General features: G+C 33.4%; 3 protein-coding genes and 1 pseudogene across 5 annotated transcripts; 1 reads left to right on the forward strand and 3 right to left on the reverse strand.

Moving 5' to 3' along the window:
* Nucleotides 1-342: 342 nt before the first annotated feature.
* LOC109805863 (TMV resistance protein N) lies at nucleotides 343-24,772 on the reverse strand. The gene is made up of 6 exons (XM_083069484.1): nucleotides 24,638-24,772; nucleotides 18,202-18,710; nucleotides 16,994-18,059; nucleotides 3,010-3,315; nucleotides 886-2,859; nucleotides 343-453 (listed from the first exon to the last, which is right to left on the reverse strand). Exons 2-6 carry the CDS (start codon nucleotides 18,687-18,689, stop codon nucleotides 343-345), a joined length of 3,945 nt encoding a protein of 1,314 aa, XP_082925610.1. The 5' UTR covers nucleotides 18,690-18,710; nucleotides 24,638-24,772.
* On the reverse strand, nucleotides 3,320-6,702 carry LOC109805865 (TMV resistance protein N; the record flags this gene model as incomplete). The annotated part of the gene is made up of 4 exons (XM_083067715.1): nucleotides 6,668-6,702; nucleotides 5,292-5,377; nucleotides 4,625-5,133; nucleotides 3,320-4,484 (listed from the first exon to the last, which is right to left on the reverse strand). Coding segments are annotated over exons 1-4 (1,782 nt in total), but the record flags the coding sequence as incomplete, so codon positions are not given.
* LOC145949167 (uncharacterized) lies at nucleotides 14,588-16,737 on the reverse strand. 2 transcript variants are annotated; one of them, XM_083067994.1, is made up of 4 exons: nucleotides 16,722-16,737; nucleotides 16,376-16,432; nucleotides 16,130-16,179; nucleotides 14,588-16,001 (listed from the first exon to the last, which is right to left on the reverse strand). In XM_083067994.1, exons 3-4 carry the CDS (start codon nucleotides 16,169-16,171, stop codon nucleotides 14,721-14,723), a joined length of 1,323 nt encoding a protein of 440 aa, XP_082924120.1. In that variant the 5' UTR covers nucleotides 16,172-16,179; nucleotides 16,376-16,432; nucleotides 16,722-16,737; the 3' UTR covers nucleotides 14,588-14,720. The 2 variants fall into 2 exon arrangements, with proteins under 2 accessions (XP_082924120.1, XP_029128745.2); XM_029272912.2 differs by lacking the exon at nucleotides 16,722-16,737 and having other exon boundaries at nucleotides 16,130-16,689.
* On the forward strand, nucleotides 22,806-24,861 carry LOC109805866 (protein WHAT'S THIS FACTOR 9, mitochondrial-like; annotated as a pseudogene). The gene is made up of 2 exons (XR_014431359.1): nucleotides 22,806-24,109; nucleotides 24,664-24,861. The product of XR_014431359.1 is annotated as a protein WHAT'S THIS FACTOR 9, mitochondrial-like (transcript).
* The last annotated feature ends 1,730 nt before the right edge of the window (nucleotides 24,862-26,591 follow it).

Here is a 26,591-nt window from a genome sequence, read left to right on the forward strand (position 1 = left end):
TCAAGATATCAGTACTGTAGCAAATCATCTTCTGAAGAAACAGTTCCTGTCAAGATACCGGCACTAAAGCTCATTTATGAACAGTTCTGGTCAAGTTACTTGTTCTGTAGAAACAGTAAATTTTTAGTCTTTAAAAGGAGGCCTCGACCATGTTGTGAGGTACCCTTTCATTTTACAACATCTTAGAGAGAGAGTTTAGATAGAGAAGCTCTGAGATATTTCTTTGTAAGCTTTTTTGTTTATAAAATCTTTCTTTCTTCATTTGCTTTCTTTACTTTGAATTTATTTTCTTGCATTATTTTTAAGAGTTTGTGAAAACCTGAGATTTGTAAGCCTGATTCATCAAGTGTGCCCTTGATATCCAGTATTGTGCAGACTACCGCCGTGTAAATCTGGTTCATTGTTGTATTTCTCCTCTTTCCCCTTTACCCTCCTAGATCCACTTCGGGACATCTGGTATCAGAGCCGTGAGTCACATTTAGATACAACAAATTCTATATGTTACTCTATAAATATCTTATAAAAGGACTTTTTTAGATTATGTTTCTAGTTCTTGACTTGAAATTTTGAAACTTATTTATCTAATTAAGATGAAGGAGTGGGTGAGTGAGTTTCATACCGACGAAGTCATCTGAGGAAGTTTATCATTTATGAGCTAGACCTCCTCTTGTTCAATGTAAACCCGGATGATGTAGCATGTACCGGAAACACCCGAAACTTTTCTACGGTTTTGACTAGTCCACCGAATTCAAATATAAATTTTATTTCCCTGGAATGGTCTTGCACTTCACTTAATATTTTGTCGTATCGGCTAATGTCATCATACCAAAACATGACGTGATCTGAAATCGGATTGTTGCAACTTTTATAGGTTTGCCCACTTACCCAGGAACCCACCTTTACGTCATCTTGATACATAGATACCAAAATATCATGGAAGACAAATTCCTTAGAAAGCAAGATGCAATAAATGAAACCCCTTAAGTGAGATATTGGAAGACAAGGAACAGTTATTGGCCACTCCGCTCTATGAAGCCCAAACTCGTCCATGACATGGTCTTTCGGGAAAGCGAAATAAACTCTATTCCATAAGAAAAATTTACGAGGCCGTTGGTGTATGCAGGGTATGTGTCTTTGCAACATGTATTGTAACAGTAGCTGCTGAGAGATCCCTTTCTCCAAAGAAATGCAGTTAAAGGCGCTCAGCGTATACAGGTTAGGTGGAAGCTCCTCCGGCAAAGACATGAGTTTCCTGCAGTCATCTAGCTCAAGCACTCTCAAGGATGGTGGAAGCTCCTCCGGCAAAGACATGAGTTTCCTGCAGTCACGTAGCCGAAGCTCTCTCAAGGATGGTGGAAGCTCCGGCAGAGACACGAGTTCCCTGCAGCCTCTTAAACTAAGCTCTTTCAGCATTGAAAGGTTTTTGATGTTTGCAGGAAAACTCTCAATATTACTTCCAGATAGGTCTAACACTTCTAAGGACAATGGGTGACCAATTGATAACGACAATGAAGGTATAGTGGCACTAGAAAACTTCAATTTTGTTATTTTCTCTGATGCCACTGAGATTTCCTTCTGAAGTGAACAACCACCGAGATGAAGTTCTTTGAGAGATTTTGAATCTAGGTTAAGGCTTTCAATCAATTTGCAGCCAGATAAAAATATTCCCATCATTTCCCCTGCCGTTACTGAGATTTCCTTGAGAGATGAACATCCATCCAGATAAAGTATTCTTAGAGATCTTAAAGGAAGGTTAAAGCTTTCAATGAATTTGCAATCAGTTACATCAAAAATTTCAAGTTTGGGGCATGATAGCATCGATGATGACAATGCACGTATAGCCGTGCCAGATAAGTTTAAACTTGTCATTTTCTCTGATGCCACCGTGATTTCCTTGAGAGATGAACAACCATTGAGATTAAGTGTTCGTAGAGATCTTGAATGAAGGTTAAACCTTTCAATGAATTTGCAATCACTTAAATCAAAAACTTCAAGTTTGGGGCATGATAGCATCGATGATGACAATGCATGTATAGCTGTGCCAGATAAGTCCAAACTTGTCATTTTCTCTGATGCCACCGAGATTTCCTTGAGAGATGAACAACCATTGAGATTAAGTGTTCTTAGAGATCCTAAATGAAGGTTAAACGTTTCAATGAATTTGCAATCACTTAAATCAAAATTTTCAAGTTTGGGGCATGATAGCATCGATGATGACAATGCATGTATAGCCGTCCTAGATAAGTCCAAACTTGTCATTTTCTCTGATTCCACCAAGATTTCCTTGAGAGATGAACAACCATCGAGATTAAGTGTTCTTAGAGATCTTGAATGAAGGTTAAACGTTTCAATGAATTTGCCATCACTTAAATCAAAATTTTCAAGTTTGGGGCATGATAGCATTGATGATGACAATGCACGTATAGCCGTGCCAGATAAGTCCAAACTTATCATTTCCTCTGATGCCACCGAGATTTCCTTGAGAGATGAATAACCATTGAGATATAGTTTGGTTAGAGATTTTGAATGAAGGTCACAACTTTCAATCAATTTGCAGCCAGCTAAATTTAGGTCCATCATTTCCTCTACCATTATTGAGATTTCCCTGAGAGATGAACATTGGTAGAGATTTAGTTTTCTCATAGATTTTGAATGAATGTTAAGCCTTTCAATCTTTTCGCAGTAGCTTAAATCCAAATATGTAAGCTTTGGATGACACAAAATGGATGGATGAAGCTGATGTAAGCTTGTGCACCAGCTAAGATATACTTTTTCAAGTTTTTGTGCCATAGATAAGTCCGGTATTTCAATCAAGTATTTTGAGAACGAAAGGTTAATTTCCTTTAAATTCACAAGATTCTGTAACGAAAAAAATATGCATCACATTGTTTAGGAATTGTTAAATTGATAATCACAAGCAAAAAATGAAAGAGAAACCTAATCATACATAGAAGCACTCGAGCCAAAACAAGAAAAGTTGCCACTTAGTACATAAAGAAACATTCTTACCTGAACCCCATTCCAAAGCTTTTTGAGGTTGCTATAACACATGTGAAGCACTACAAGTTGTTCAACACCAAAGCTAGATGGCAAATACTCAAGATTATAATGATCCCAGTGAAGATACCTCAATTTGTTAAATGATTCATTGAGATCATTTTTAAGGTACACATTATAGTAGTAGTTGAAATTCCGTTCTCGATATATTTGAAGAAATCTCAAGTTAGTCATCTTTGCAAGGGAATTAAAACTAACATTTAGATGCCTAGTTAATTTAGAAGAATCTAAAATTAAGCCTTCAACAACGTCAGTTCCCTAACAAATAAAAATTACAATAATTAGCAAGGAATGTCGTAATAGTTATTTTCAAAAAAGAGAAATCTATCATCAAATAGAAATAATTGCACCTCTCATTTACCTTGTTATATTCCAACACATCAAGCACTTCCTCATGTTTCCACAATCGACTTCGTCTTCCAATCTTTTTGATAGATTCATGTTGAACAATTCCCCAACCCATTTCCTGTATTAGATCATGCATTTCAATCTCATTCTTCTTTGAAATTGTTATGAGAGCTTTATCTAGAAGGACTTCAATCCCAGATTCTGGAAAGAAATCAAAAGCTTCCAATACACTTGTTACAAAATCTCTTGATTGTTGTTTGAAGAAGCATGCAATGTCTAGAAATATGTCCTTTTGAGTACCATCTAAGCCATCATAACTTAATTTTAATACATTGTGAATTTCCATATTTGGAATCCTTTGAAGTTTTCTCAATTCACATTCCCATGCTTCTTTACTTCTTAAACGAAGATTTGCACCTAAAACTTTTATAGCCAAAGGAACACCTTTGCAATAGGAAATCACCCTTCTTGACAGTTCTTCATATTCATCTTTAGGTACTTTTTCGCCAAAAACAGTCAAACAAAAAAGTTGTAAAGAGTGAGGAAAATTTAAATCTTGGACTGAATATATTTTATCATTTGGGCCAAATATATGCTTATCTCTAGTTGTAACAATAACTCTACTTCCTGGACCCAAAAAATCATATTCTTTTATTAGTTTTTCAAATTGCTCTAAGGTAGTCACATCATCCAACACAATCAAAACTTTTTTACGTCGAAGACTACTTATGTCCGATGGTTTAAAATCACGATCTTTCTTCCCTAACAACTTAGAAAAAAGTTCTTCACGTAAAGCTATTAGCTTGTGGGAGTTTCCCCCTACATTTGTGAGAAAGCAATGACCTTCAAACTCATCAAATAGTTTGTCATATAAAGCAGTAGCAAGGGTGGTCTTACCTATGCCACCCATACCCCATATTCCAAGGGTTATAACTTCACTTGACCCAAGTTTTAGTAATGATTTAATCCTCACATAACTTTCCTCAATTCCAACTAGTCCTTTAAGCTGGTTTGGGTGTCTAGGAGTCAAAATTTGCAATAAATCTTCAACAATGTTCTTAAGGAATTCAGGTTCCGTCCTAGCGTATGAAACAACAAAGAAATAAATGATACGTTATAAGTTAAACAAATTCTAAAGGAATTCAGGTTTAGTTATAGCATTGCCTTACTCATTTTTAATTTTAAGAAAATTTAATAACTCTCAGTCCATTTTATTTACCTGTAATTTTCAGAGTGATACCCAGCTAAATTGGCAGCTTTAGTTAGGTCAGCTTTCCATTGGTTGCACCTGCGATCTCCCTCATGTTTTACAAAGGCTTGCTCGTAGCTTCCGGTTTGTTTCCTCACATCGGATGGATCTACCATGTAGAACACAGGAATCACAATTTGTCCACTTTCTTCTCTACACTCCAGAATCTGACTGAGTTCACCCAAACACCACTTTGAGGAAGCATAGTTCTTTGAGAATATGACAATAGATACACGAGAATCTTTGATAGCTTTGGTGAGTGCTGGTGAGATTTCATCTCCCTTTTCAAGTTGGTCGTCTATATAAATTTTGACTTCCTCTTTATTCAAAGCTTCATATAGATGGCTTGTGAAGTTCCAACGGGTGTCTTCACCTCGAAAGCTTAGAAAAACATCATGATTTTTGGAACAAGAGTTGGAGGAAGAACCAAAAACGCTGATCCTTTGTTGCTCATCCATTATGAATTCCAAGTACTGTACCTGCAACGCCAGAACGATACTTTTCAAGAAATGAAAAAAAAAATTATGTTTCAATATGTTCTTGACATTTGTCTCATTATTTATTATTCATAATTTATAGATTTTTCTAATATGAGATAAAAAGTTAAAACTAAAGAAGAATAACTATTAATGTTTACCAAGTTGCAAGGGTACTTTTTAGCGGTTTTGTGATCCTTGATAATTTTATTTAACTTTATTTGCGGATTCTTTTGGGTTGAAAAGGCTGAAAGTACATTTGAGCATAACAAAAGTTTAGTAAACAAGTAAATGTAAGAAAAAACTTAGAAACATGAAATAATGATAAATTTAAAAATTCAGATTAAGTGACACTACAAGAATGTTTCAATTTAAAGTCGGCTATAAAAGCCGACGTAATATTGTTGGTTATTCGTCGGTTTTTGGCCGACGTTAAATAAGTCGACACAAATTTTTTTGTGTCGGCTAAGCCGTCACTAACAAATTTATTTATTTTAATTTTTTATTGTCGGTTAAGCCGACACTATGTTGACACAAGTTTTATTTTATTTTTTTCTTTATCTTCTTTTTCTTGCTTATCATTTATTCGTTCATATTTTTAACATTCCTGGGACTCGATCCGTAAACCTATAGGTCTTAAGTGAACTTGATAACCAAGTATACTAGAACACATTATGCGTATATAACACTGGAAAAATTATTTTTATCTCTCTGAAAGCACGTATATTATTTAAATATAGCGTCGGCTTTTCCGACGCTAAACTTAAAATAAATTTAATTTAATTTAATTTTAAGTTTAGCATCGGAAAAGCCGACGCTATTCTTTAAATATAGCGTCGATTTTTCCGACACTAACTTAATTTAAATTTAAATTAAATCAGTGTCGGTAAAGCCGATGCTATATTTAAAGGATAGCATCGGCTTTTCCGACGCTAAACTTAAAATAAATTTAAATTAAATATTTTAAGTTTAGCGTCGGAAAAGCTGAGGCTATTCTTTAAATATAGCGTCGGTTTTTCCGACACTAAACTTAAAATATTTAATTTAAATTTATTTTAAGTTTAACGTCGGAAAAGCCGACGCTAAATCTTAAAATAGCGTCGGCTTTTCCAACACTATTTGTGTCAGCTATTAGCTGACGCTTATTTTCCGCCGCTTATTCACCGTTTTCTTGTAGTGTGAATAGCAACGTAATTAGAAAATAAGTTCTAAATTTTAGATTCAAATTGTTATTTCTTTGACATTTATTAATGAACTAATTGACATGACGTAAAATATACTCAATAATCCGATTGTTTAAAATATACTCTCAACCTTAAATACAAACCGGTATAGATTAACATGGAATTTAATATGATATTGAAAGTTGAATCTTTTATATTTCATCTTTTATATAGGTCAAGTGGTGCTTGGTTTTCTGCTGCATAACCTAGTTATGACCTTATAAACCAAAACTTCCGAAATAGAAGAAACACTAATAATTCATATACAACCCAATTTGTAACAAAGCATATATTGATTGGCCTGGATATAAAACCTGAAATATGTGTTATAACCATTATGTTCTTGCTTCCTGTCAAACCATATATGGTTGGGGTCCAACATGCGCTATTATTATTATTAGTAAGTGACACTAGAACATTAACTTAACCTTAAACAGCCTAAACTCTGAGAAAAGCATGGACATCAAATAAATAAACTTAAATATGCAATTGCAAACCATATGTTCACAACAACATAAACAATCATGCACTGCACCTAGCAATAAATCAAGGCATTTGCAAGTTTATACTTTCACCGATTAAAACATGCTTAACACCTCATCTTATTAAATATGTTAAACCAATTTCTAATTTAAAATTCACAAACGTATTAAGTGAAAGTACACTTACCTTAGATTAAAAAGGGAAATTTAGATGGCCAATCTGACCCACTTTTGAAGCTCGTGCCCTTAGAACTAGTGTCAGCTTAACAAAAAGAGTTGCAACATCCAAAGCGAGCTTGGTGAAAAATTCAAAGAATATAGATGAATGGCTTTAAACACTTCAATGAAAAGTTGTTGTCTCACCAAATATTTTATATATGTAAAATGTTATATTTCATTTTAGACAACCACAAAACCACTCATGTTTTGAACTCCATAACCTATTTATCATTTTATCATTTAATATTTCTATTGAGGCAAAATTGAAATGGAAAAAAGACCTTACCACATACCCAATCGGACTTCTTGCAACAGAGAAGAACACCGGAGCTTCTTGGGTGGAACAGAGAATAGAGAACAATATAATGTTTAATATGCTATGATGCAGAGTGTATTGAATTTCCACACACTTTCTTAGCTGGTTCCTAGTGGACTCCAACATCCTCTATTCAACACTTTTCATGTCCCTTCACTTTTTGACTACGTAGAGATGTGATTATTATAGTTGAACTATGCTTTATTTGGAGAGTAAACAATCATTTTAATTCTTGAATTTATAAAACAATGTTATGTTAGTCTCCAAAATTAAGAAATTGTTAGATAAATTCCTGGAGTGTGAAGTAAGTCTTTAAATTTAACTACATACAATCTTCTTAATCCCTGAATATACATGTCTCTTACAGAGTCAGTGGTGTTAAAATTTGTCAAATAGTGCAATGAAGTATGTCTACAAGTGTAGGTATGCAGAATATTCGTCCTCCATTTAAAGGTTTTATATTTTTAAAATAGCTGTGTTGAAATTCGTGATACCTTTAACCTTCCATTTGCTTGGTTTCCCTTTTGTGCAAGTTGAATAGCATATAGTCAGTCATATACTATGCTGCTCTGGCATCATGGCCTACGGTTCTCACTTACTCCAATTGATCGAGCTCACTTGCAACCCTGTCCTCAACAATGTTTTCTGTTCATTACCCGTACCCATCATTAACTAATAATTTTTTATTAAGCTCCTGAATTAAATTATGAATAATTTTATAGTCACGTTTCTTTAATAGTAAGAAATTTCCGTTTAATCTTTTAAATTTTAAGAATACAAGTGCTTTCTAGTCTTGAGATTATGGCTTATGTTGCATGACAACTAATAATAAAGGTTTGTTCTAGTGTGAAAATGAGATTAAATTTAAACTGTCAAACATTCATGCCAACATGTTTTTACAATTCAGTAGATTGTTGGCTACTCATCATGCGTATCGTACACTCTTGATTTAGTTTAATTTTTTTCTTTTTTTAAAGTGTTGTATCATAAATGTGTAAAAAATATTATCTTTAAATTTTTGTGTATCAAACACGAAGTAAGAAAAAAAAAAGTCAAAGGTTAATGTAATGCTCATGTTTTCGTTGGTGACAGTGTAAAAATTATCAAACTTGTGTCATACCCTATTTTCATACACTCGGGCGCAAGTGGCAGCAGAGAATTCTAATTACTACATAGAAGTCCTTATTTTATTTTGACTTAACAGTGTATAAAATAGTTAAAACCCATATATATAGTATTCTCCTTATATACTTATGAAAAGCAAACCTTTTAAAGAAATTAATAGTCACTTTTTTTTTAATTAATTTCTGGAGACAATTTTTAACAATTAGTTTAGGGTAGACAATAATGTTGTAATGTAGCCATGCAGATTTATAGATTAAAAAAACCTACTTGTCATCAATCATTATGATCACTTTCTTTGTCAATGTAGATAATTGATTAGAACCGACGAGTTACAAAAAGAGTATAACTAATTTTTTTTTTAAGGTATCCCTATAAAAACAACAGTGTCTGCAGTATTTATGAGCAAATTAAGTAGATTTTTAGGCATTAAATATAAAATTATTAAAGGATTGGTGAACATAACGGGTGTAGAGGACTTGTTTTCAAATCATGCATTGGATATTTAGTTAATTCATATAGTTCTTATCCTTGTGAATTATCATGTAAGTACGTGTACATTTTGAATTTCATGTTGATTAATGGATAGCAAATCATAAGATAGTGGAAGGCAAATCAAAGTGTTAATAAATGGGGCAAACCTCAAATATAATAAGTCAATTACAATTATAGTAAGTTAATGCACTTAATAGAACTAAAATTTAATATTTTCAGACAAGTTCAATTACCATCAAATAAGTTCCTTGACGTGAATGTAAAGCACAATAAGTTAATAAACATAATAGATATCAAACATAGGATCAATGTGTGAATATCAATATATCGAATCTCCGAGAATTTTCTTAAAAAACTTTTCCAGTTTATCACAATCTTACAAGTGAAAAGTTCGAAGAGTGAAACATGTGCATCATCTTAAAAAAAATCGCTTTAATTGAAGGCATAAATTTAAATGATCAGAAGCATTCGTTTCTTAGAAAGAAAAAAAAAAGTGTTCACACACCTCAACTGCTTATATTCAGGGCATAGGATAATAGAACTGCTTAATTATATTCAGGGCATAGGATAAGTTAGCATCAATAATAATCTAAATATTCAAATGAAATTTGAATTGCATAGCTGTTAGTAATGTCTTTATTTGTATTATGAACTATTTATCCACAACATCGCACACAATTCACTTCACTGCAGACATAACACATTCTCACACCAAAGTTTTCATAACATAGAGCTTTTCAACATGCAAACTGACTTTCATGATTTTTTTCATTAAGCAATTGTCCTCATTTCACCTTTAGGCCCTCAATTTTTCATTTTACTTTACTCACAATGTAATATCTCGTTTTTCATAAAATAAACTAAATTAATGTTTAATAAACTAGTTATATTTTTTGACATAATAATTAATTAAATTAATTGGTTTAGTAATATAATTTAAATATTTTTACTAAATGAAATAAAATAAAAATTGTTGACCAAAGAAAAAAGAAAGTGGGTTGAACTCTAAGCTCAACTCAAAGACTTATTAAAATTAAAAAAAAATAAGGGTTTGATATTTTCTTATACATCTTTTTGAACCTTAAGAGCACATGCAGAGGAGGAAAGAACCTAGAAAAGGTCATCAAAGAAAAAACACAGTAGTGACTGAGGCTACAAAGGAAGTGTTTGTGTTGTAGGATAGTCACACAAGGTAAGGAAGAGCAAGGATGTTGAGTCCATGGACACATATGAGGGGTACAGATAGAGGCGATCCTTAAGCCTTTTAGGATTTTGATTTAAACTTGTGTAGATGCATATAAGTCTAATTGGTGATGTATTGTTGTTTTGTTTTTGTAATTTTGTGTACTGAATTATGATGAATTGATCCTTGTGGATTGGTATGATTGAGGTTAGGATATTATGCATAAATTAGGGTTTCTTATGAAATTGGATGGAGTTGTATAAGTTGATGTTAAATACTTGTTTTGTATTTGTCATATAGTCTTTTTACCAATTGAATTCAAAAAGGAGCATGTTAATGTATGTAGATGGGTTTTGGAAGAGCCTAGATTTCGAGCTTCACAATTCTATGGAGTGTAGAATCAGCGAAAATAGTGGACTTTCGTGGCATTGGGTGTGAGAGCACAATTTCATATAAGGCGTGGAGAAAGTCATGCCAAGTACAAAGATGTCAAAGAGGTCCCTTATCTCTCTACGTTGGGTGAGGGGCGTCTCGCCTAACACCATTTTGAAGACACCCTTGGAAATGGATAACGCCGAGCATGACCTACATAATGTCAAGCTATTTAGTTCTAGAGGGGTCTCTCACTCCTCAACTTTGAGAGTGAGAGTATCCCCCCTAGGTGCAATTCAAGTAGAAAGGTCCTTGAACTTTCCACGCTGGGCAAGGACATTACCATGTCAGGTGTAAATCTAGTGGAGATATCCTTGATCTTTCTACACTAGGCGCGATTTCAACCTTGTCAGGCACCACACCATTATTTGAAATAAGTAATGTTTACCAAGGTAATTAAGTTATAAAGGATCCTACGAAGAGTAGTTACATTGGATTAAGATAAGGGAATAACAAAAATTAGTAATCGTTTTAGAAGCAGTATTTGAGGAAGAACAATAAGTGCATGAGACTAAATGTATAATTTGATGTAATGTGATTGGGTGAATAATAGAGATTATGATAATGATGTGGTAACAATGAATGTTGTAATATGTGACAAATGAATGGTGTTGATGCTTAAGGATAATATCATGATGATTTATAAGGATGAGATGTGTAAGCCCATCTTTTAGCTAACAATGATGAAATCCAAGTAGGATTTGGTATGTTATGGAGAAGTCTAGACTTAACGATCTGACAATAATCACCAAATGGGTCATCACATTATTGTGGTGTGATGTTGTTGTGTGTAAAGTCAATGCATTCATACTTTGTTTGTAAGGTAGTGTGAGTCTATGTAGAAGGGTCTAAATGGTCAAATATATAAACCTTGGGGGTGTTGTGGTAGGGAGCCTAAAACATGGTTAAGTGGTAACCACGACAAACTATAATGCTTCGACTAGATTTTGGTAGACATCCCTTGGTTGAGAGTGGATTGAGAGGGTTATTGGTCCCTGTTTATTAGAATCTAGAAGGAGGGGTTAAATAGATTCTATCCTAAGATGACTCTATTTTCAAAATTTCTTAATTATATAGCCTACTTATATATTCAATACTCAAACTTTAGTCAATTTGATTTAACAAATTACAGCAGATTACAAGATACAATACCAATATATCATAATTTCAATGTTTAACGTAGCAAATCAATCAGTTGTAATGATCAAGGATGATTTTATATTACCAACTTCTTAATCAATTTCAATTACAAGAATAATATTCAGAGTATAAGTGGTAATTGAAACAACATATCTCACAAATCTTTGAATTCTTTATTCATATTCATAACTAGATTATTAAAGAGATAAGAGTAAGAAGATAAAAAACACAGAAATTTATACTGGTTCAGCTATCCACTTGGCTTACATCCAGTTTTCTCTGATTTAGCACCCCACTAAATCAAAGATTATTCACTATAATTTTGTTTACAAACACTATGCACGCACAATATTACAAGAATGCTAACACACATCAATCTTGACACTACAAGACTGAAAAACACATAAATTTTTGCACCCCATAGAAATTACTTGAAAAATCTCACTCAAGATTTCTAGATCTCTTGTTGAGACACCCTACCTCAAGAGATATACCATACATAACGAAAATACAGTTTAAAAGAGATAATAAAAAAAAAAAAAAAGATAGCACCTAATTTGTGTAGACATTGATCTTTCACAATTGAATTCACTTCTTGAATTTCTTCCTTCAAGAACACATGTTCTATCTTTGCACTTCTTAGTATTTCAAAAAAGGTTTCTTTGATCACCCTTTGATTCTTGTTTTTGAAAGTATTCTTTTTCTCTAATGTTCTTTTTCAAAAATATTCTCTTTTAATTTCATAAAAAAAATAGGTATTTAAAGTGCAAGACGTAATTTAGTTATAAAGAGTCATAACGCAAGTAATCTGTTACCTGATTTGGTAATTGATTACCAGTTCATCTGAAAAATGAATTTTGAGCATAAAGTGTCAAGGTAATCGATTATAGGATAATCGATTATCCCAAGCTTCTCAGAACCCATATATGTATTTCATTCTGTGGTAATCGATTATCTCCTATGGTAATCGATTATCCCGATGAAAATATATACCTTCTTCCTGATTGTAACCTTGAGTTATCAATCTAGCCTTATTCCTTATCACTTTACCTTGTTTGTTTAGCTTGTTTCTGAACACCCATCTAGTTTCAGTCACGCTTTGGTATTAAGGTCCAAACATCATTTCTTTCAAATTGATTGAGCTTTTCCTCCATGGCAACGATCCCATCATCATCTCTTAATGCTTCATCTATGTTCTTTGGTTCTATTTTAGAAACCAGAGCACATAAAGCATTATCGCTGAAAGTAGACCTAGTCTTGAAGCCCTCAATCGTATCTCCTACGATCTGATCTTGAGGATGATAGTTGACGAACTTCCAATCTCTATGAGGTCTGGTGGATTCATTCAACTGATTTGTCTGTCCTTCAAAAGAATGCATTGTTTGATTTTTAGAGTCTAGTTCTTTCGTTTGATCCACTCAAATCTACGAATTTGTAAAGTCTTCTTCTAGATTTGATAGTATCATATTAGTCGTTAATGCATTATTAAACCTTACATGGATAAATCCTTTTACCATAGAGGTTCTAGAGTTGTGAACTTTATAGGCCTTTGAGATATTAGAATATCCAAGAAAGATACCCTTATCCATTTTGGAATCAAATTTTCCTAGTTTATCCTTAGTGTTTAGGATATACCATTCACATCCAAAGGGATGGAAGTATGATATGTTTAGTCTTCCCCCTTATAATTCATAAGGAGTCTTGTTTAGTAATGGTTGTACGTTCACTGCTTTTGCCCAAAAGGAATTTGGCAAATTATTTTCACAAAGAAGTATTCTTTCCATTTCTTGTAAAGTGCAGTTCTTTATTTCAACAATATTTTGTTAAAATGTTCTTGATTAGTAGAAGTTGTGAAAGATACTATTTTTGTTCCATGATTTATTTCCAATGACAACAATGCAAAATCCTTTTTCAATTTGAACACGCTTACAAAATATTTCAAAGACCTTCAATGACCCGTGTTTGTGGCCTTAGAAGTATACTGATGCATATTTAGAATAGTCCACTACAATAATAAATTCATACTTTTTTTTCGTAGATTGAGTGTCCTAGTTGGATCAAATAGATCCATATGTAACAACTCTAGTAGTTTAGAAGTGAAAATAATTTTCTTGACTTTAAAAGATATTTTAAGAATTATGTACATTTTTTTTTGGCAAAAGTAACTTTTTTGCATTCATTACTGCAATTATGTTATAACACTATTGCTTTTTTATATATAAAGATAAAAATAAAGATAAACCAGTTATATTAAAACACTACTACTTTATATGTACTAGCTAGAAAAAGGGCACTCTTGTCTCTGAAAAAAAAAAAGTAAATAGTTATTTTATAACATATGAACATTAATAAAAGCGGTTTTTTATATGTCTTTTTCAATTTTATCCTTAACATATATATTACTAGATTAAAAATTCAATATAAAATAAAAATATAATTGACTTTATAAAAATGGACATCAAAATATTTATCTTTTTTTATATATTATTATAAATAAAGATAAAGATATAGATATTGATATTTTAAAATGAAAAGTTAATATTGTTCTACTATTTTGAATGGTCAAAACATTACTATAAAATTTCAATGTCACGCAATTATCTTATCCAAAGTTACTGCACGTACCAAGTGGAATGAATTAATATCATAACATTGTCCCTGTTTATTTTTGAATGAAGACAGAAAGACAACGAAACAATTATAAGTGCAGCTTTGACTCTCCCAAGCCCCAATAAGCTAGTGGCCATTTCCCATGAATTTTCTCCACAAGCGATTCATAAGAAAACCTGCTCAACATGTTAAGCACAAAATGTTATCGCTATATATCATACTATACTAGGCTTAATTTTCTAGAATGAAGAGTATTTTTAACTGATAAATTCTATATCCAATGGTCTAATTTCGTTTAAGTAAAAAAGAAAACAAGAAGAAGGAGTCTTGAATGAAGGAGTGGGTGAGTTTCATACCGATGAAAGTCATCAGAGGAAGTTTATCATTTCTGGCCGAGTCCTCCTCCTCTTCGATGTAGGAAGTTGTTCCAAGTCAATGGATTCCGATTCACAAATTCCCAGCTTAAACCCGGATGCTGTAGCATATACCGGAAACACCCTAAACTCTGTTATTATTTCTTCTCTTCCAACAAATTCGATTGTAAATGTTATGTCCCCACTTAATAATATTTTGTCGTATTGGCTAAAGTGATCATACCAATACATGACGTGATCTGACATTGCATTGTCGCAACTTCTAAACCTTTGCCGACCTACCCAGGACCTCACCTTTACGTGATCTTGATACATAGATATCATAATATCATTGGAGACAAATCGCTTAGGAAGAACGATGCAGTAAATGAAACCGCTTAAGTGAGATATTGGAAGACAAGAAATAGTTATTGAACCCTCCGCTGTATGAAACCCACACTCGTCCATGACACGGTCTTTCGGGAAAGAGAAATAATCTCTATCCCATAAGTTACAAAGCCGTTGGTGTACGCAAGGTATGTATCTATGTAACATGTGTTGTAACAGTAGCTGTTGAGAGATCCCTTTCTCCAAAGAAATGCAGTTAAAGGCGCTCAGTGTATCCAGGTTAGGTGGAAGCTCTGGCAAAGACATGAGTTTCCTGCAGTCATGTAGCCGAAGCACTCTCACGGATGGTGGAAGCTCCGGCAGAGACACGAGTTCCCTGCAGTCTCTTAAACAAAGCTCTTTCAGCATTGAAAGGTTTTTGATGTTTGTAGGAAAGCTCTCAATATTACTTCCAGTTAGGTTTAACACTTCTAAGAAGAATGAGTGACCAATTGATAACGACAATGCAGGTATAGTGGCACTAGAAAACTTCACTTTTGTTATTTTCTCTGATGTCACTGAGATTTCCTTCAGAACTGAACAACCACCGAGATAAAGTGTTCTTAGAGATCTTGAATGAAGGTTAACGTTTTCAATGACTTTGCAGCAAAATAGGTCCACTATTGTCAACTTCTCCGATCTCAATGAGACTTCCTTAAGAAATGAACAATATCTGAGATATAATGCTTTCATACATTTTGAATGAATGTTGAGCCTTTCAATCGATTTGCAGTAACTTAAATCCAAATATGTTAGCTTGGGACGAGACAAAATAGATGGATGAAGCTGATGCAAGCTTGTACAACAGCGAAGATCTACTCTTTCAAGTTTTTCTGCCATAGATAAGTCTGGTATTTCAATCAAGTATCCGGAGTATGAAAGGGTAATCTTCTTTAAATTCACAAGATTCTGCAACGAAAAAATATACAGATCACATTTTTAGGCATTGTTAAATTACTAATCACTAGCAATAATTGAAAGAGAAACCTAATCATACATAAAAGTACTCGAGCCAACATAATTAGGTTGCCAATTACCTGAACCCCATTCCAAAGCTTTTTGAGGTTGCTATAACACATGTGAAGCACTACAAGTTGTTCAACACAAAAGTTAGATGGTAAAGACTCAAGATTATAACCATCCCAGTGAAGATACCTCAATTTATTAAATGATATATTTAGATCTTCTGTAGTGGAAACAATACGGAGGTATCGTAACATCCATTCATGATATATTTCAAGAAATCTCAAGTTGGTCATCTTTGCAAGGGAATCGAAACTCACATTTAGATCTCCACTTATTTTACACAAATCTAAAATTATGCCTTCAACATTAGTTCCCTAACAAACAAAAATTACAATAATTAGCGAAGGTTGTCATACTAGTTATTTTCAACAAAGATAAATCTATCATCAAATATAAACATGTGAAGCACAAGTTGTTCAACACAAAGTTAGATGGCAAAGACTCAAAATTATAACCATCCCAGCGAAGATATCTCAATTTATTAAATGATTCATTGAGATCATTTGGAAGGTACACATTAAAACTACACAATAACCCCAATTCTTGATATAATATTTGAAGACGACTCAAGTTAGCCATTTTAGCAAGGGAATTGATTCTTACATTTAGATCATCTGTAGTAGACACCATAGCGAGGTAATGTAACACCCGTTGGTTATATATTTGAAGATATCTCAAGTTAGCCATCTTTGCAAGGGAATTGAAACTCACATTTAGATCTCCACTTAATTTAGACAAATCTAAAATTATGCCTTCAACAACATTAGTTCCCTAACAAATAGAAAATTACAATAATTAGTGAAGGTTGTTGTACTAGTTATTTTCAAAAAAGATAAATCTATCGTCAAATATAAATAACCACGCCTCTTGTTTACCTTGTTATATTTCAACACATCAAGCACATCCTCATGTTTCCACAATCGACTTTGTCTTCCAATGTCTTGGATAGATTCATTTTGAACAATTCCCCAACCCATTTCCTGTATCAAACCATGCATTTCAATCTCATTGTACTCTGAAATTGTTATGAGGGATTTATCTAGAAGGACTTCTATACCAGATTCTGGATAGAAATCAAAAGCTTCCAGTACACTTGTTACAAAACCTCTTGAGTGCTGTTTGAAGAAGCATGCAATGTCTAGAAATATGTCCTTCTGAGTACCATCTAAGCCATCATAACTTAATTTTAATACATTGTGAATTTCCATATTTGGAATCCTTTGAAGTTTTTTCAATTCACATTCCCATGCTTCTTTACTTCTTAAACGAAGATTTGCACCTAAAACCTTTAAAGCCAAAGGAACACCTTTGCAATAGGAAATCACCCTTCTTGACAGTTCTTCATATCCATCTTTAGGTACTTTTTCTCCAAAAACAGTCAAACAAAAAAGCTGTAAAGAGTGGGAAAAATCTAAATCTTGGACCGAATATATTTTGTCATTTGGGCCAAGTATATGCTTATCTCTAGTTGTAACAATGACTCTACTTCCTGGACCCAAGAAATCATATTCTATGATTAGTTTTTTAAATTGCTCTGAGGTAGTCACATCATCCAACACAATCAAAACTTTTTTATATCGAAGCCTACTTATGTCCGATAGTTTAAAATCACAATCTTTCTTCCCTAGCAACTTAGAAAAAAGTTTTTCACGTAAAGCTATCAATTCGTGTGAACTTTCCCCTACATTTGTAAGAAAGCAATGACCTTCAAACTCATCAGATAGTTTGTCATATAAAGCTGTAGCAAGGGTGGTTTTACCTATGCCTCCCATACCCCATATTCCAAAGGTTATAACTTCACTTGACCCAAGTTTTAGTAATGATTCAATCTTTGCAAAACTTTCCTCAATTCCAACCAATCCTTTAAGATGGATTGGGTGTCTAGGAGCCAAATTTCCCAATAAATCTTCAACAATTTTCTTAAGGAATTCAGGTTCATTCCTAGCATATGAAACAACAACAAAGAAATAAATGATATGTTATAAGTTAAACAAATTCTAAAGGAATTCAGGTTCAATCATAGAATTTCCTTTCTCATTTTTACCTTAAGAAAATTTAATAACTCTCAATCCATTTTATTTACCTGTAATTTTTAGAGTGATACCCAGCTAAATTGGCAGCTTTAGTTAGGTCAGCTTTCCATTGTTTGCACCTGCGGTCTCCCTCATGGTTTACAAAGGCTCGCTCGTAGCTTCCGGATTGTTTCCTCACATCAGCTGGATCTACCATGTAGAACACAGGAATCACAACCTGTCCACTTTCTTCTCTACACTCCATAATCTTACTGAGTTCACCCAAGCACCACTTTGAGGAAGCATAGTTCTCTGAGAATATGACAATAGATACACGAGAATCTTCAATAGCTTTAATGAGCGCTGGTGAAATTTCATCTCCCTTTTTAAGTTGGTCGTCGATATAAGTTTTGACTTTCTCTTTATTCAAAGCTTCATATAAATGGCTTGTGAAGTTCCAACGAGTGTCTTCACCACGAAAGCTTAGAAAAATATCATGAGATTTGGAACAAGAGTTGGAGGAAGAACCAACAACGTTGATCCTTTGTTGCTCATCCATTATGAATTTTAAGTACTACACCTGCAATGCCAGAATGATACTTTTCAAGAAATGAAAAAACTTTTTATGTTTCAATATGTTCTTGACATTTGTCTGATTATTTATTATTCATAATTTATAGATCTGTCTAATATGAGATTAAAAAGTTCAAAACTAAAGAAGAATAAATAATGTTTACCAAGTTGCAAGTGTAATTTTGAGTTTAGTGGATTCTTTACCTTTATTAGTGGATTCTTTACCTTTATTAGTGGATTCTTTTGTGCTGCTGGAAAGGCTGAAAGTGCATTTGAACATAAATAAATAAATAAATAAATAAATAAATAAATAAATAAAAAGTTTAGTAACATGTAAATGTAAGAAAAAACTTAGAAACATGAAATAATGATGAATTTTAATATTCAGATTAAGTGAATAGCAACGTAATTAGAAAATAAGTTTAAATTTTAGATTCAAATTAGTATTTCTTGACATTTATTAATGAACTAATTGATGTCACGTAAAATATACTCAATAATTCGATATTTAAAATATACTCAGCCTTAAATACAAAATGGTATTGATTAACATGGAATTTAGTATGTTATTGAAAGTTGAATCTTTTATATTTCAACTTTTATATAGGTCAAGCGGTGCTTGGTTTTCAGATGTATAACCCTAATTATGACCTTAAAACTAAAACTACTAAAACAGGGGAAACACTTAGAATTCTTATACAATCCAATTTGTAACAAAGCATATATTAATTGGCCAGGAAATAAAACCTGAAATATGTGTTATAACCTGAAATACATGGTTGGAGTCCAACATGCATTATTATTATAAGTAAGTGATGATAGAACATTAACTTAGCCTAAAACAACCTAGCCTTTGAGAAAAGCATAGACATCAAATAAATGAACCTAAATATGCAAATCACAGGTTCACAACAGCATAACCAATCATACATTGCAGCAAACAATAAATCAAGGCATTTACAAGTTTATACTTTCACCAATTAAAATATGATTAACACCTCATTTTATTAAAAAAATTAAACCAATTTATAATTTAAGATTGACGAATCTATTAAGAGAAAGTACACTTATCATAGATTAAAAGACAAAATTGAAATGGAGAAAAGACCTTACAACATACCCAATCGGACTTCTTGCAACAGAGAATAGAGAACAATATATTGCATCAAAATGTTTAAAGTTTAAACTTTGTCAATAATGAAAGACGTTTCATATGCTTCTGAGAAGTTTCATATGCTATGATGCAGAGTCAATGGAATTTCTTCACTCTTAGTTGGTTCCTACATCCTAGTGGGCTCCAACATCCACTTTGCAATGTCCCTTGACTTTTTGACTACTAGAACGTCCATTATTATAGTTAGCTCAAGAATCATCTAACAATATCTTCATATACCTCATTTTTTGTGTAGGTATTGAGTATAAGAGCTCGATGTTGAGGATCCATGGGATTGGAGTTTGAAAGAGCCAAAAATGAAGAGCTTAAGGAGCGGGAAAAAGCTCTTTGCATTGGGCTTGTATGCTATCATGCTAGGCGTGTTGAAGAAAAAAGAGTAACACTCTCTGAATTTCACTATCGCATCGGGCGCATACGTACCCGTATCGACATGAATCTAAGTAGAGAACAACAACTCTCTAGAAGACTCTACACCAGGTGCAAAGTTTTATTACGTTGGATGCGTAAAAGCTACTCTAACCCATCCAACTCGAATTTGAACACATTTTCAAGGGTTTTCCCCTCATTCACATAAGGGGCGATTTTTGGAGTTGTGGAAGGGATTCCCAGTACTTGGGATTGTGTCATTTGTGGGTCTTTCCTTCGGTTCTTCCATCTCTATTTTTGATTTGTCCTCATAGTTTTGAGTGGTTGTACCCATTTTTTGTGGGTTAGATGTAGCCAACTGAACTCTTGTCTAATATTTATCCTATCAATGATAAATGTTTGTTTCATTCATTGATTTATTATGTTTTTTCTTTTTAATGTTTGTTTTGGATTGATCTCCCATTGCTTGATATAGGGTTCACTGAGTATTGAAAAATAATCCTTGAAACTAGTTTTGAAACAAAATATCTAGTGAGAAATGTATTTGGGAATGGAGCTTGACTCGTTAGTATTCTCAAACCTTAATTATTAATTCGGGTTTATATGTTGGATACTCAAGGGATTGATATTCAATATATAATCCTAGGCTCTTTCCCCAAGGTATTAGGTTTGAGTATACTGGTAAGTCAGACAAAGAAACTCCCATCAAGCTTTTGAATATGACAAATATAATACATATTGTTATCACTAACCATGTGAAGAAGTGTTTCAGATATATATAAGAATAAGTAAAACTAAAGCATGGTCAAGCAAAGCAAAGATCAGATGAAACTAGTCATGAATTGTGCATCAGTCGACAATAAATACCAAATAAAGAAACCCTAGGAGCACCCCATAGCGCATCAAAAGGATTCAAGAAACAAGAGCAAAATGAGACCAAGACGAAGTCGGCTCAGTATCCAATATCAGATGAAGATCATTAATCAGCCACACAAAGGTCAACATCAGATGCTGAACAAAACAAGACGCAGAAACATGTTAACTATCTGCACAATTGATTAGACAAATAGAAAAGTCAATATCTATGTATCAGACAAAAGCACAAGTTTTTAAAACAAAGTGCTAGATGCAAATGGAGAATATTAAAGAAAGCGTCTGAAGTCCACTAGGTCACATCGAGAAATAACAAGTATCGTCTCAAACCATAAAGGAACACACGAAGACATGAACCTTGAGGAAAGAACGAAGAAAACGAGACAAAGCGTGAATACACAAGTATAAATTGCATGTGTCAGAAAAAGGACACCTACTTTTCAGAAAAAGGTAACGCCTTCACAGCTACACTAGTAGAGAGAACAAAAATGCCTAGAATATGATTGAAGTCAGACATTGAAGTGAATGAAATTCATACAACACAAAATTAGGAAGCAAGGATTTAATGCAAGATCCAATGCATTAAATGAGAAGATCTCATAAGTCATGGATGAACAACTATCTACACCATTAGAGAACTCCGCCCCAACGGACATATTCAAATCAAAACAACAGGCATAATTCTAATGAGGCTATAAATATCAAGTTTTGAGAAATGAAGAAGTAGAAGAGAAGCACAAGAAAGAGCTAGAAAAAAACTTCTTACATCTCTTTTCTATAAAACATTGAAAATTTGTGATAGTGAGTGTAGAAACTAGCCTAACCTTTTTGTGAGAGTTATACACACTCAAAAAACATATCCCTGAAAAACTAAGGTTGTGTATCTTAGTAGAGTGTAGAAACAAACCTATCCTCTTTGTGGGAGTAAAACACGCACTCAAAACAATCGCCTGTTGTTAAGCCTGAAGAGGCTACTTTAAAGAATACTTAGAGAACCATAATTGATTTAAGAATACTAGCGTTAACAAGTAAAGTTGACAAGCCAAAAGTGGTTGAGAATACTTGGAGAACCATAAGTGGTTTAAGAATACTAGCATTAACAAGTGTAGTTGACGAGCCAAAAATTGTTGAGAATACTTGTAATCATTTGTGATTAGTGAAACCCTTCAGTCGAATGAGACTGGACGTAGCTCAGATCGAGTGAACCAGTATAAAACTTTGTGCATTGCTATTTGATTTACAAACGCAGTTTTACATACATCTACATATTACACTGCAAAATTTATCTTTCACTACTTGCATTTCAGAACGACATTTAAAGAAAAAGTTATATTCACTTGACTCAAGAAATTATTTTCGAACAGACGATAAATTGTTAGATGCAAAGTTATCCTTAATCAACTTTTGTGAGTTCTTCAAAAGTGCTTAAAACTTTACTATCAGGAAAAAAGAAACCTTTTTGTGAAAACGTTTTTACAATCCTTCGTTTATACACACATTCAACCCCCCCTTCTGTGTATTTTCCGCTAAACTTCATATACTTGTAGGTTGACTAAACAATATATATAATAAGAGAAGACACTACTACAAAAACATTATTCAACATCGTCACAGTAGAAATGATGTAAAAGAAGAACGCGATGATATTTGTGTAATTAAGTGAAAAATATAAACATATGTACATGTATTTAGTAGTAAATATGAAGAATTTAACATCGGTTAACCGATGTAGAATTCAAATCTGAAAAATATGTTGCGTCATTTATGTTTGCTGCTCTCTCTACTCTCGGAATGAAACCCCCAATTGAACCTTCTCAAAACCATAATTCCTCTCACCATATCTCAATGTCACGGCTAATAAAGAATCGAACCCTCGATCACATCATCGACATGGAAATCGATCTCAAGGCTGCGTGCCTCCTCAAGGACGCCATCGTCCGCTCCTCCACCACCTTCCTCACTACCAACTCCATCGTTAACTGGTAGAAGCTCCTCTGCCTCACCGTCCCCGTCCTCCGCTTCCTCTGTCGCTACCCCACCCTCTTCCACGAGTTCCCCAACCCCCGCTGGCCCTCCCTCCCCTACTTTCGCCTCACCGACACCGCGCAACTCCTCCACTCACAAAAACTCGCTCTCCATCGAACGCACCAAAACGACGCCATCAGCAACCTCTCCAAGCTCCTCATGATGACCCGCTCACGCGTCCTCCCCCTCCACTCTCTCCACGTGCTCAAGTGGGACCTTGGCCTACCTGACACCTTCCACAAAACCCTAGGTTCTGCAATACCCTGACACCTTCCAATTCCTGAACTCCCCCAATAGTGTCGTTTCGCTTAAACTAACATGCTGGCTTGAGTCGCGCTTTTCGCTTTGCAGAGGAGCAATGAGGGTGGGACCCACTACCGAGGGCAATCGGTGTTGGCTTTTTCGATGAGGTTTCCAAGGGGCTATGGTGCTTAGAAGAAGGTTAGGGCATGGATGGAGGAGTTCCAAAAGCTTCCCTATCTCTCTCCTTATTCCGACTCCTCCAAGATTGACCCTAATAGTGACTTAATGGAGAAGCGCGTTGTTGGGGTTCTGCACGAGCTTTTGAGTCTCACTTTGCACAAGAAAACCAAGAGGAACTACTTGAGGGGGTTGAGGGAGGAGTTGAATCTTCCATGATATTTTGGACTAATGATTTTCAATTTTGGACCTTACCTATATATTTTGTGCTGTTCTTTAGAACTTAGAATTTGATAACTTCAAATTTGTTGTTTTGACTAGTCGGATTTGTTACTGATGCCAAATTATGCAATGCTATATATTTTATCATTGCTTAGACTATCCAAATTATTGGAATCAACATTCTTTATCTAATTTCATTTATTTCAGTTTCTTCCAGAAAACTTTGCAATTATTTTATTCCATTATGATGGCAATGTGGATGGATGGTGGAATCTTGACTGGAGTAGCAAGGTCATACACATTGTTGCTTGGAATCAAACAAAGTGGTAAGTATGAGACCGATGACTAAGATGTCTATTTTCCCCGTTTGAAATATGTTCATCGTAGGGAGATTGCTTATATTCTTTTGAGGAAACTATAATAATAAATAAAGGGTGCATATTATATCTTAATTAAGTAAATGATTTTGTGAAAATCAAGATGTCTTTGACTAGGATGAACTGGTTAGGCTATGTAAAAGCCTTGGAAATTCAGTAAAATGTTTGGCTTGTCTCAATGTTATTTTTCCTTTTTTTGTTGGGAACCACCGCTGAAATTGAAAATTTATTTAATATCATTTTAGTGGCTAGTCAAAGCTATGGGATTGGGAATCTTCTAGTTATAGATGATGAATGGGCAATGCATCACCGAACCTGGGCTCTCCTTAATATGGTATTTGTATTCAGTATGTTGTAACTGAACATATCACATTGCTGGTTCTCTTATAAAGTTTCCCAAGACGTGTTGTTTTGTTCTTGTGTATGCATACTCACTTATAAATATATGTAGTTGATGGTTTATTTTTTTGAACTTACATATTAATTCATAAGTTCTTTGTCAGGTGGTTTGGTCTTTGCCTCTTTGGTCTTTGCCTTTCTGTTGCTGCTGATATTTTGATATTGTGTGCAGTCTTCCTTGGATGTGAATGATTATGATTTTATATGGTAGCAGGAACCTGCAATACTGGTGTAAATGTTATGAAAAGAATAATCCAATTTTATTTGTCCATTATATTTATATATGAAAAATCTGTTTGAAATATTTGTATATATGTTCATTACAAGTAATAAAAAAGAATCTAAAAATGAGCATATTTTTTTTATTAAAAAAATGCAATCTACATCGGTTCTCTAAAGAATAGATGTAAATTTTTGCGTAAATCTACATCGGTTTTTGTGAGAACCGATGTAAATTTTTGTAGAAATCTACATCGGTTCTTGAGAACCGATGTAGATTTAGGCATAATCTACATCAGTTCTAAAATCGATGTAAAATGGTATAGATTTTCTAAGTCGCTCTATTCTACATCGATTTTAGAACTAATGTAGATGACCTCGCAATACCGATGTAAAATATGCATCCTATATTAGTGAGAATTAACCGCATGAGTGTGAGGTTTGGTAAATTCCAACTCTCACAAACCCACCATATCATTTCTTATCTTTCCCACACACAAACTGTTTGACAAAATTATCCATAGAGTAGCTTATGTTACTTACTTTCATACTTAACACAAATTACAAAATGGAATCATTATTTAGTCACTAATAGTCATTAAATACTTATTTTACCTTATCTAGTCCCTATGGATATGATCTTATATATCACTTGAATGACTGGTGCACTTGTCGTGTTTTTTGAGTCTATGGTTAGAAATTAAATTACATTTTACAAGAGAGTAACCTTAACGGAAACTCAACAATTTACATGTAATTCCCTCATCTAATAATCTCACCAAAACCTTTAAGATTTCGCATGACTTTTTCTCTTCTATTTCTCCTCTATCTTTCTTCTCTCTCTCTCCTAAATCTTCTTTGTTGTCTTTCTTGTTTCTCTCTCTTTCTCATCTCTTTCTCATGTTCTCTTTCTCTCTAGCCTTTCTTACTTTTCTCTCTCCCCTTTCTCTTCTCTTCTCTCTCTCACTTTCCCTTTTTCTCTATCTTAGCTTCTTCTCTCTGTCTCTCGCTCTTTTATTTTTTTCTATCTCATTTCCTCTTTCTCTTTTTATTCATCTCTCTTATTCATGATATCGAAGATTTTGCTAGTCATTTAATAACCCTCAAAATGAAAATGAAGTGTTTTATTTACACAATGCATCCTTAAGAAATGTGATTGAAGGATATTTGATATTTGTAAATCATGCTTCACAATTTTTAAGTCAGTGCCTCCATTTTTATTTAATACACAAGCTAAAATTATATTAGCATATGTAATACTACTTAACTTTATTCACAAAGAATGTCATTATGATCAATTTCTAATTAATTTAGTGGATGAATCTTTACCTTTAGTGCTACCAATTAATGAAAATCATAATTTTGAACATAGAGCATGAAAGAGAATATGACAATGCATGGATGACTAGTATAACTTTAAATATGTGGAGAATTGTTAGTTAGAGGACTTTAGAGTCAATCATTTGTCAAAAGATAGAAAAAGTATTTTGGTTTTATTTTTCTATATAATTTATGGTATATTTTTTAATTATTGTAGCATTATATGTGTTTTACAAATTCATGTTTTCTTCTAAAATTCATAAAATCCTTTAAAATATTATGATACAAATCCATCAAAATCTACTAAAATCTATTAAAATCCAAACTATAAAGTCTTGATTAAAATCCATGTTTTAAAAGTATTTGAAAAAAAAAAACTTAAAAGTCATGACATTCCTTCAAAGTCTTTTAAATTCCATTAAAATCTACAAGATATTTTCAAACTAAAATGGTCTTTCAAAATTTCAATCTAATACACCCCTAAAATTTGCAC

Source organism: Cajanus cajan, chromosome 2 (assembly GCF_000230855.2).
Source record: "Cajanus cajan strain Asha chromosome 2, NIPB_CcT2T_4, whole genome shotgun sequence".
In the NCBI taxonomy this organism is placed as follows: Eukaryota; Viridiplantae; Streptophyta; class Magnoliopsida; order Fabales; family Fabaceae; genus Cajanus; species Cajanus cajan.

Coding starts and splice junctions, on each gene's coding strand:
- LOC145949167 (XM_029272912.2), bottom strand. CDS start 16,351: ATGACCAACTTGAGATTTCTTGAAATATATCATGAATGGATGTTACGA. Junction 16,002..16,129: donor AGCTTTGGAATGGGGTTCAG/GTAATTGGCAAC, acceptor TTTTCGTTGCAG/AATCTTGTGAATTTAAAGAA.
- LOC109805863 (XM_083069484.1), bottom strand. CDS start 18,689: ATGGATGAGCAACAAAGGATCAACGTTGTTGGTTCTTCCTCCAACTCT. Junction 3,316..16,993: donor ATGTGTTGAAATATAACAAG/GTAAACAAGAGG, acceptor TTTATTTGTTAG/GGAACTGACGTTGTTGAAGG. Junction 2,860..3,009: donor AGCTTTGGAATGGGGTTCAG/GTAAGAATGTTT, acceptor TTTTCGTTACAG/AATCTTGTGAATTTAAAGGA.